Here is an 11,994-nt window from a genome sequence, read left to right on the forward strand (position 1 = left end):
CGCCACCCCCTTTTGTGTGCTTATAAAGGGAAAAAAGTCAATCTTGAGAGTTGAAAACTAGAAGGACAGAATGGATGAACCTGACCTGGACATCGCCGTCATCGGAATTGGATGCAACTTTCCTGGAGGTATCTGTCATTTCGTTTTGAACTATTGTTTTTGGTCTTGCAAATGTAGAGAAGCGTGTTATGTTATAGTCAGGACAAGAACTGATCTTGGCTTTGTGATTTTCTTAGTTACACATGTTGTAAAAGACGGCAAAAACAAAACAAAAAAAACAGGAAATCCAGCTAAGACATTAAACTGGAAGGAATGGCTCGTGATGTTCGGATGAGTTGTGTCTGCAGACTTTACCTCTGGTTAACATGGTTTTTAGGTGAAGGCTTGGAAAATTTCTGGAGGGTTCTACTTGAAGGGCAAAACTGTGTTGTGGATATTCCAATCGAGAGGTTTGACGTGGACTCCTGGTACGATCCCGATGGGAGTAAACCCGGAAAGACGCAAACTGCAAAAGCTGCTCTTATAGACGGGTAATTATTTAGAAATTTGTGAACGTTTTGAAACATTATATGAGTCTGACATTTTAGCTTCCCTTGACTGTTTTCATTATTACAAGTGCATGAGTTGATTGTATTCCTCTACGCCAAAACAATATAACATTTTAAGACCAACCCACATTTCCATATCCCATAGTAGTACCACCAATCGGCCTCAAGGTGTCCCTAATAGTTGGCCAATTGGTTCTATCTGCCAACTTTATGTGAGTAAAGCATGCAAGAAATATGAAAATAGCAAGACACCCACCAAAATTCATTTTTCAATGATATGCTAACCTAATACACAGCAGTCTTTAAAAATAAAACCACTAGTCGAAAATATTGGTCGACATTCGATATCTTTACATTTGAGCAAAAATATGTAGGTGGCTCTGCTCCTTTTGGTTACACTGGACTAGTTTTACGCTGTGGCCTTACTTGAAGCATACAAATTTGTGGCAGGTCAGTTCCTAATTATACTAGTATTTATGGATAGATTTATTTACAGACTCAATCTCCAAATCACAACAACACAGCACAAGCAAGAGATTAATAAAATAATAATAAGTGAACTGCAGTAAACAAGGCACATATACCAGTGTTTCCAAAACTGTCACAAGTAACAAAATGTTAGTCAGGCCCAACACAATCAGATTTTTAGAACCAGACGATATTTTTTCATCTAAAAATGTGTGTGTTTTATCATGGCATTTTGATATTGTGATATAAAATAGCCCATATCGTGAGATTTGTTTCTATATGGCACAGTACTACTTGTGTGCAAATGAATCTCCTTTACTCATTTAAGAATTCCACTAGATGGCGACAAATCACGAAAAATACAAATACAGGTAGTCCCTGGTTTACGAACGAGTTCCGTTCCTGCCCTGGCGACGTAACCCGGATTTCTGCGTTAGTCTGAATTAACCCTTTAAGTACCTCAGCACACCCTCTAAATAAAAAATCACATCCAAAAACATGTATTATGTGTCATTTTACTGTCCTCGCCAAGACGGTGGACCAAAGTCCTAGCTAGACTGAGCTCAGCTCCAAAATGACAATGACAGACGTCTGTGTGGTTTGCTGACTTTATTCAGCTGCTCATGACATCAACACTTGCAGAATGAAACTGTAATAAAATGAAATTAGACTCATCTTCAAAACAGCAATTCTAATTTTACTGTAACTGGTGCTGCATGGATCCGCGCCACACAATCCCCCTCGTTTAGGTCAGGACTCGTACCGACGCTCGACGCATCCAGCACAGCAGGTGGGTGCTCTGACCACTAAGCCAGAAGCCTGGGCTAACAGCTTTAGGTACCAGCGCACCCACATGAAGGCATCAGTAGGGAGGTTTTCATGCACTGCACACTACGGACCCGCGTGTACCCGTTACACTCACCCCTGAAACCTTCACTGCCAATCTGTGTCACGGCACCAATGTGACCGGTGTTGCATGGATCTGCGCCACGCGAAGAGATTCGTCGCCCTCGTACAGGTCAGGACTCATATCCGCGCCGCACGACGGTCCACACGACAGGCGGGTGCTCTGACCACTAAGCCAAAAGCCCGGGCTAGCAGCTTTAGCTGCCCGCGCACCCACATGAAGGCTTCGGAAGGGAGGTTTCGCACCGCACACACGGACCTGCGTGCACCCATTACATTGACAAGTAGCTGCTGATACAGCAATAATAAACGATTAGCATGTATCAGTTAGCATTGGCACATCAAAAACGATCACATAAACCTGCCCCATGTATTCCACCATAATTGAAAACGCACAATAAACAATGTAAAAGGAGTTTTGTACCGCCATCGCCTCTTGATGCTTTACAAGCAACAAATGTGCACGCAGGCTGTCACCTCTGTCGCTCGGCTGCTCTGCGTGTATGGGGTGGGCGGGCGCGTCTATACGTGCGCTTTCGCTTCCTGTTCTACATATCCTGCACCAAAATAAAAGCTTCTATCAAAAAACAAAAGTCAACATTTAAAAAAAAAAAAACGAGACGCAGGCGTAAAGTGAAAATTGCGCGAGTCGGGTGCTTCGTAGCCCGGGGACTACCTCTATGGGGGAAGCCTGGCTTCACTGTCCTGTAATGACATTAAGAAACGAACCATCTTCATCTTCTGGCGGAAGCAATGCTAAAAGGATAACCGCGTTTCAGGTTGAACGAGTTCGACCACAATTTTTTTGGCATGCTGGAGGCAGAGGCAGACGTCATGGACCCTCAGCACAAACTGCTCCTTCAGTGCACCTTAAGGGCCTTGGAGGATGCCTCCATCCCCATGGAGCGCATCAGCGGAAGCAGAACCGGAGTTTATATTGGTAACGGTTCAATAATTTACATGAAACGTACCCAAATTACGAGAGTGCAAATGAATAAAGAGACCTGACTGCGTCGCAGGTCTAATGAACAGAGACTACGAGATACTGCGAAGTAACAGTCCTGCCTCTATCAATCACTACAACGCCACGGGAACGGCCATGAGCATGGCAGCTAACAGGATCTCCTACACCTTCAATCTCACTGGTCCGTCATTTGCTGTGGACAGTGCCTGTTCTTCTTCCTTGGTGGCTCTGCACCTAGCCTGTCAGGCCATAAGACAGGGTATGTAGTTGGTGGAACCCAATGAGTTTTTGGAGATACCATCCCTCATTGATGAAGTGAATAAATACTTCATGCATCTTTCTGATTAGGGGACTGTGAGATGGCACTGTGCGGAGGCGTCAACTGCATCTTGGAGCCTCAAGTGTTTGTGGCCCTGAGTAAGGCCAGGATGATCTCGCCCCAAGGCACTAGCAAGCCTTTCTCCAGTCAGGCGGATGGCTACGGAAGAGGAGAGGGATGTGGCGTCGTTCTTCTGAAACCGCTCAGAAATGTGAGTTTTCAGCATGTTCCTTGTTTGGACCCTGTCTAGATGTTCTCAGATGTTTCTTTTCCGGGCATCCTTAAAAATAAGAGTGAACTAACTAATTTCAATAAAGAAAGCGTGACCAAAGATTAGAATAAAAACAGTTATACTTGCTAAGGCTGGTTAGCTAACAATCTAAATTTACTGCTGCCTTCATGTTAAGCCTTTCATGGACGGTGGTGACTAAAGCCTGAGTTATGCTTCTGCGTTGTGGTGACGGCATAGTCGATGTAGAGTAGACCATACGGTGTCAATGAGCATTCGATAGTTCTGCGAGAAGGAAACGCGTTGCTCAGTAATTCACCGCCAAGCCACTAGAGGGCAGTGGTGTTGTGTTTGTACGGTTTTGGGGACTCTTGACAACCTCTAGTTTTCTTCCGGTTACACAACAATGCCAATGATGGAACACATGAATGTGGACCTTCAACTCATCAGCATTGAACAACAAATGTTGATCATACAAATGTTGAGGCGCAGGCTACGCAAAAGGCGGTTGCGGAGGTGGTCTGTCGGACTGTTGATGATACACAGAGACCGGCAGTCACATTAAGAATTCTAGCATCGGGTGGAAGCCAGCAAGCTGCGTTGTCCTGCGTTTTGTCCGATTTCTTTGCCGTGTCCTACAACCAGCTAGTGGGAAGCCATAGCAGATTTCTGGCGGCTATGGAACTTCCCAAACTGCGTTGGAAGTCTTGATGGTAAACACGTTATCATAAAAGCACCGAGGCACTCTCAATCAGTGATGTATCAAGTGTGTGAACTGTCTGTTGTTGAAAATTGAACATCAAAAAAACTCTTTTGACAGCAAACTTGTGCTTTACTCTTCATATACTTGAAGTGTAAAATATAAATAAGTCACTCACAGCAAACATATGCACACAATAAATGATAAAGTGCACTAACCTTTAAAAAGCTGGCAGTTTTTGGCCAACTGTGTCACTGCTTCGTGTGGCCATTCGCTTCCAAACACACACATTCTTGTCTCGGCGGTTCTTCTATTTTTTTTTATGCAATCGCTGACCTCCAGCACTGTATTTTCAGCAATTTCCTTCGACAAATTGCTTGCCATTTGGCAATCTTTGCGATGCTACTCCATCGGCTTGGTCCATTTTTGCGTGTAGCACAACAATGTTTAAAAATGGCGGTGATTTCGCGTTGAACCGGAAACAACAGTCTGAGGGGACCAACCACAGTCCGTGACACCCAGACAGGAATCAGTGGAGGTGCACGTCACGATACGGCTGAGGATCGTAAACCGGGTCTGCCTTGACGGCGTAGGTCTGCCGCAGAAGCATAACTCGGCCTTAAAGTGGACATGTATTCCAAAATTATCATTAGCTTAATTTAACCACTGCTAGACCAGGTCGCAGAATATGTGTTGTGGTAGTTGGTTAAAGAGGGAAATTCAATTTGAAAATAGTAATTGACTGCAGTAGATGTCCAATCTATTTCAACTGGGAGGGGCTAAAATTGAGTTTTCGATCCAGCAATACATTTTTTATTGCCTATCATCAAATACGTGCGGGTGATCTAAGAGTATTTGGCTTTGCATGATTTACAGGCATTGCGAGACTGCAACAAAATCTGGGGTATTGTCGCTAAAACGTCCATCAACCAAGACGGACGCTCTGTTTCGCCCATCACCAAGCCGTCCTCGCGTCAACAAGAGGAGCTGCTGAGACAAATATACTTGGAGCGGGACCTGGCCGACGTCCAGTACATCGAGGCTCACGGAACCGGAACCCCCGTCGGAGATCCGACAGAAGCAACAAGCATCTCGAATGCGGTTGCTAAAGCCAGAAGCGGCCGTAAAGGCGCGCTTTGGATTGGTTCCGTGAAGGGAAACATCGGACACACGGAATCTGCGGCCGGGGTTGCCGGACTCATCAAAGTGCTGCTCATGATGAAGCACCAGACCATTGTTCCATCTGTTTTCTACTCCCGAGACTGTGCTAACATAGACCCTAAAGTCATGGGGATTAGTATTCCAACAGAAGCGGAGAAGTGGACAACAAACGGATCGTGGGACCGGGTAGCTGGGATTAACAGTTTTGGATTTGGAGGCACAAATTCGCATGTCATTGTAAGAGAATATAACCAGACCACAAACCTAGTGCAGATCCCAAAAGATGGTCCCAAAGTTTTTGTAGCTTCTGCAGCCTCTGAGAAATCTTTAATCCGATGCCTCAGTGACACCCACAGAAGGCTTCTCGACAGTGAAGCGGCCGACGTACATTCGTTAGCCTACACCTCAGCTTGTGGGCGCAGTCACTCAAAGCACAAATACCGCAAGGTTGTCATTACATCAACCCTCCCGAATTTACAGCAGCAGCTAGCGTCTTTGCCAGAAGCTAAAGTGATTTCCGCAAAGCCTGAGGTGGTCTTTGTTTTTAGTGGAAACGGTGTTGCCTTCAGAGGCATGTGCAATGAGCTCTTTAGCACCATTCCTATTTTCAAAGACAAAGTGATGGAGGCAGAGGTCCTCTTTCAGAAGAAAAACCGACACATCGGAATCAGTCAGTACCTATCCGGAGAGCTGGAAGCTGACCTGAGCCGGCCAGATGTGGTCCAGCCACTGCTTTTTGCGATTCAGGTTGCTTTAGCGGCCCTCCTGAAGCACTGGGGCGTCAAACCGAACGCGGCGCTTGGGCACTCCTTAGGTGAGGTCTCTGCCGCTCACTGCTCAGGCCTCTTGTCTCTTGAGGATGCTGTTAACGTGGTGTATCACCGCAGCGTGCTTCAAAGCAGTGTCACTGTAGGGAAGATGCTTGTAGTAAGCAACATACTCCTAGAAAATGTGCTGAAAATCCTTCAGGACTTCTCAAAGAATGTTAGCGTGGCCGCCTTTAACAGCCCACGCTCTTTTACTTTGTCAGGAGATGAGGACGCTGTAGATCTCCTCCGCGACAAACTGCAGAGCATGTACGCTGACGAAATCTTTCTCCATACCTTAGATGTTACGGCAGCTTACCACAGTCATCTAATGGATCCTATTCTTGAAGACATTGAGAGTATTTTAGGTGATTTAGCTGTAAGCGAGATGGAATGCGATCTTTTTTCCACTGTGACGGGAGATAAGTACGCAGGTGGTGACTTTGGAAGTGGCAGCTATTGGGCAAAGAACATCAGAGAACCCGTTTTGTTTGAGCAAACGCTGCGTGCCGTCACCAAGGATAACCAGTCTAGAAGAAAAATGGTCCTTTTGGAGATTGGACCCCGCAGGGCTCTTCAAAAATACATCCACGAGACGCTAGGAAATGAGTTTATTGTTCTGTCCTCTGTTCAACCACATGAAGAATATGAAAGTATTTTATCCACAGTGGGGAAACTATTCGAACTGGGGGTCGACGTGAGCTGGGAAACGCTCTACCGAGGTTACGAAACTCCACCCACGGCGTTCCCGCGCTATCATTTTGACCACACAAAGAAAGAGATGTACTTTGATGATGTCAGAAAAGTACACGACTTGTCTTCTTCTCTATCACATCCACTTATATCTCCAATAAGGGAGAACAACAAAGAGTATGTGTGCAATTTAACCGCGGCGTATCTCGCTGAGCACAAACACAACGGCATCCCTGTTGTCCCTGGTGCCTTCTACGTGGAGCTAGCGTTGGCTTCAGTGTTGGCCTATATGAACCTGAGGAGATCCGTCTCCTGTGTCCAGCTCAGTGTGACATTCCATCATCTGCTCAGCACTGATGGTCGTGAATTAAAAGTGAGGCTGGAAGAGACTAAAGGTCTCTTTACAATGAGTTCCTCTGCCGCCACTCATGCCTCTGGTACTTTCAGGTGCTCAGATGGACCAGCTGTAGTTGAGGAACCAACTATTTGTCCAGACGGAATCTTGAAAAGGTGTACTTTCATCGTAACAACCAAAGAATTTTATTCCATTCTTGCTAGAGCTGGATTTGAATATGGTTCAGTTTTCAAACAGCTTAACGATGTGCATTTTGGAGACGAATTTCAAGAGGTGGCGACAACACTTCGTGTCCCAAAAGAACTCATCAAGAATCTTCAGGATTATGTCATCCATCCTGTGCTGTTGGACTATTTCTTGCAAATGACTGCTGCCGTAGCTTCGAGGGATCTCCCGGAGAAGCGGGGCTTCCCAACAGCGATCGGCAGTGTTGTCGTTTCAGGACCACTGCCAGAAGAGATGTTTATCTACATGCGTGCAACCGAAAAGACACCAAACCTCCTGAAAGTGTGTGGTTGCCTTGCAACCAAGGATGGGAAAGTACTAGTGGAACTTCAAGACGTGCAAATTAAGTTCCTGGGAGGTTCCTCGCATGTTCCTCCATCAGTGTTTTTCCACAATGAAACAATTCCTATTCCAAGCAAGTCAAATTGTGGCATGAAGATAAGAGCGTTAATTTTTGCTGACAAGCTAGGCATCGCAGAAGCACTTGGGCCATATTTGCATCCAGAGTCGCACTCCGTGGAGGACAAAGAGAACTGGACAACGGGCCAACTCCGAGACGTTGTTCTTGGCAACGACTCCATGAGAGACGTTCTCTTCATTTGGCCTGCTGAGGATCTCAGCTATTTATCAGCTCCTAGCGTACTAGACCGTTTGGTAGCCTGCTGCGAGTCATTCCGACAGATTGTTTTAGCCTTGAAAGAGCGTAAGCAGTCTTGTACTGTGCGCGTTATCACCTACAGATCCACAGAGAATATGGTGGATTGTGTGAGTTCTGGTTTTGCACTGTCTGGTATGATTAAGGCTTGTGCGGCAGAAGTACCGGGTATCTCTTTTCAGCTCATTGACCTAAAGTCTCTAACCGCAACAGACATCCAATCTCTAGTCGGAGTCATTACCTCTTGCAAACAGGCAGAAGTCATCGTTGGTCAAGGACAGATGTCAACAACAAAAATTACACGTACGCAAATTTTGGATAAAGTTTCATTGAATGGTGACTTAAAATCAGTGAGAGATTTTGTCCTACAGACCAGTCATCCTTACAGAGTTGAAGGTTTGACCGCTACTAGCATTGGCACGGATGAAGAGACGATTTCAGATAAATCGGTTGAGGTTCAGCTAACGAACGTGTGTGTCCACTCATCTGATTATTTCCCCGTGACCCTTTCACACCTCCGTTTTGGGAACACCTTGTATTGGAACACCCACACGGCGCACCATCACACTCTCCTGGCGCTCGATTTTAGCGGCATTGTAACGGCTGTCGGGAAAGACGTTCGTCATCTAAGAGCCGGCGACCGCATCGCGGCAAGTTACCCGACCGCTACGGCGACGAGGGTCGTCGTTCCGGATTCCGTGTGTTACGACGTCGAGAAACTTCCATTCTTGAAAGAATGTCCAAGCGTGTCCTTCTTCATTTTGGCGTGGGAGATTCTTCAGCGTACTCTTCCCGCTGTGAAACCGAGACAGAAAAAAATGAGCATTGTCACTCCAGATTTAGCTTCTGTGTTTACGAAAGTGTTAGCGTTGACGGCAAACAGATCGGGCTGGAATGTGTCCTGTGTGGCCCATTTGTCGACAGGAGAGCAGAGTCCTGATCCATGTCACGCTCTTGTCTTTTTGCCACCGTTTGACGAATCTTGGCAGGATTTGAGTAACTACGACCTCTATGAGCGTCATTTAGTTTACGTGTGCGGAACTGGCCAATCGTTCCCACGCTGGCCGTTGAAGAGCAGCTTCCTCCAGGTGTACGTGATCAACGTGACTCATGTTCTTCAAAGAATTTACCTCAAATCGCAAGGCACAACCATCTTTAAGTGGCTCTCATCACTTGGCTTTGATCGTGCGTCTCTACCTATTAAAATAGAAGCGTTTCCAATCTCAAACCGGGCAAAAGACCAAATTCACGAGTCTTACTTTTCCACCAAAACAGTGCGCCAAGTGGTTTTGGAAACCAGCGTACCCAATTGCCAGTTGTCAGATATTGTCCTGCTAAGCAAGCCAAGGCGACTCTTCAACAAATGCTGTACTTACATTGTTTCTGGAGGTCTCACCGGGTTGGGTTTTGAAACGGTTAAGTTCATCGCCCGTAACGGCGGCGGTTGCATTGTGACGTTGTCCAGGCGCATGCCGACGTCTGAAATGCAATCTGAACTGGATGTCATTCAGAAAAGATACAACATCACCATCGTGAACATTCAGTGTGACGTTTCAGTGTCGCAGCAAGTGGAGGAAGCCGTCACAAAAACCGAAGAGAGTTTGCGTCGTGCCATCAAAGGGGTGTTTCACAGCGCAGCTGTGCTCCACGATGCGCCCATTGAAACCCTCAACAGGTCTCTTTTGCTGAAGGTCCTGCAACCTAAAGTGAGCGGCGCCCTAAATCTCCACCACGCCACGCTCGATAAGAAGCTCGACTTCTTCGTGTGCTACTCCTCCATCTCCTCCCTCGTCGGGAATGAGTCACAGTCCAACTACGCGGCGGCCAATTCTTTCCTGGACAAGTTTTGCCTTTACCGGAGGAACCTCGGCCTGGCCGGGCAGTCCGTTAATTGGGGTCCTCTGAATCTTGGCCTCCTGCTCAACAAAAAACACATCCAACGGCACCTTGAGGCGAAAGGGATGACCGTCATGGAGGTGGGTGAGATTCACGAAGCTCTCGCCCAGGTCCTTCTCACCAACAGACCTCAGCAGCTCGTGTGCAAGTTTAATTTTCGAAAACCGTTCCTCAGAGAACGACTGCCGGGCTTGGTGGAGGCAGAGCTAAAAGACCAGGGGAGCGATGATCCACCACTTCCACAATTATCTCCCCCACTTGAATGCGTAAGAAGAATCATTTGTGAAGTTCTCAACTTTAGCGAGGGCGAGCTGGATCTTAACGCCGCTCTTGGCGCACTCGGTGTTGACTCCATGTCAGCCGTGACCCTTCAGAGTAAGATTACGCAAGCAACAGGAGTTAACGTACCACTGGTCATGTTACTTGACCTAAACACGACGGTGGCAACTTTGGAAAGCTTTGTGGTGAATAATAATGTTATGTGAGGCATGAGGAAGATGGAAAATGTCCACTTCCAGACAAAAGTAAAGAGTGCTACAAAAGAGGGTTAGCAATTCTGAGATTAAAGTCAGAATTCTGACCAGCCTTTCTTTAATTCTTGACTGCATAATTTTGTCCCCATACAATCTTGACCAGAACGGTCAAGAAATGTGGTTTACCATTCAATCAGTCCTTTTGAGACGGTTAACATTAAATAATCATGTTCAGTGCCATTGACAGCACTAGACGTCTAATCCATTTGGGATCCCAGTCCAAATGGATTGGACGTCTAGTGCCGTCCATTGACTTAATCTGATTGTGACTACAGCTTTCAGTGCACTGCATTTATTATACTATGAAGACTCCAATGAAAAGTGCTTGTGTGTTTTTCTCAAAAAACATTAAATCATTTCATGACAACTTTAATTGTAGTGATTTGGGGTTTGAAAAGTTACTTCAATAAACCACAGACAAGTTTATCCTAGCTATTTTTATTGCTTTACTCCGCAGTCTTTAACAAAGTAGGACTGGAATCACGGTGATACATTGTTGTATTTCAACTAATGTCAAATGACAAAACTCACACACACTTAACAACATGTAACACAGATAAATATGACTCGAACAAGCCAATGCTTCCCATGAAGAGCAATTTGAACTCAAATCATTTAAAGGCAATCGTGTCCAAGTACAGGTAGTGTCCGGGTTACGACATACCCAATTTACGCGATTTTGACTTCACGACGCCCAACTCTCGTCCACCATTGCCTCCAGTCGTGTTTTTGTTTTTTTTGTTGTTGCGTAAACAGTACCTAGTTCTTGCCATGACTCCTCCCCCAGAAGCGTCCTGCAGTTCTTGATGATGCCAGGCCCCACCCGCTGTCATGTCGGGTTCTCATGTGTCTGCCTGAGAAGCGCCCTTTTCGGCTTGGGAGAGTCATGACGCTCGCGCCAACCTCAGGTTCTTCCCTGGCCGGGGACAATGCGCCTTTTTCGGACTTCCCACTTCCTTGTTCTCATGCTGCTGCTGCTGCATCATTTTTTCCTGGATGTTATTAATATGGCATATAATAGATTTTTTTGGACAGTTATTTTGTTTTTAGAGCAGTACTTCTTAAATAGTAGGGGGGCGCAGAGTGATGCCAGGGGTGGCGCATTTGACCTCAGGGAACTTTTTTTTTTTTTTTTGCCGTACTAGAATAACATCCACTCAATGGGTGGCAGTGGCGCTCGCCGCTCACATTTTCAGAGTGTGCACAGTATTTTTGAACCAAACAAGAGCAAAGAGCTATGAAGAGCCGTGCACAGTTTTCCGACCGGGCGCACGCTGCAACCCACTGTCTTCTCCGTTCTACATGTCCGCCCGAGAAGTGCCATTTTTGGCTTGGTACGGTCACGACGGCCACCCACACCTCCGGTTCTCCCCTGCTGCGGAGAATGCGGTTTTTGGGATGTTTGGCTTTGACTTTTAATACAGTGGGAGATGAGGAAAGACCACTCTGTTAACTGTGTCTAAAAATGTTTGTAGCGGACAGCGAGAAGCCAAATCAAATAAGATGTCACTTAAAAGACATTAGACCCCAATATCA

At 46.1% G+C, this 11,994-nt stretch overlaps 1 protein-coding gene across 1 annotated transcript; it reads left to right on the top strand.

Annotated features, from left to right (window-relative positions):
• The first annotated feature begins 1 nt into the window (after nt 1).
• pks1 (polyketide synthase 1) lies at nt 2–10,577 on the top strand. The gene is made up of 6 exons (XM_057824751.1): nt 2–128; nt 377–530; nt 2,702–2,862; nt 2,942–3,145; nt 3,235–3,416; nt 5,011–10,577. The coding sequence occupies exons 1-6, from the start codon at nt 71–73 to the stop codon at nt 10,408–10,410; spliced, it is 6,159 nt and encodes a 2,052-aa protein (XP_057680734.1). The 5' UTR covers nt 2–70; the 3' UTR covers nt 10,411–10,577.
• The last annotated feature ends 1,417 nt before the right edge of the window (nt 10,578–11,994 follow it).

This window comes from Corythoichthys intestinalis, chromosome 20, assembly GCF_030265065.1.
Source record: "Corythoichthys intestinalis isolate RoL2023-P3 chromosome 20, ASM3026506v1, whole genome shotgun sequence".
NCBI lineage: Eukaryota > Metazoa > Chordata > Actinopteri > Syngnathiformes > Syngnathidae > Corythoichthys > Corythoichthys intestinalis.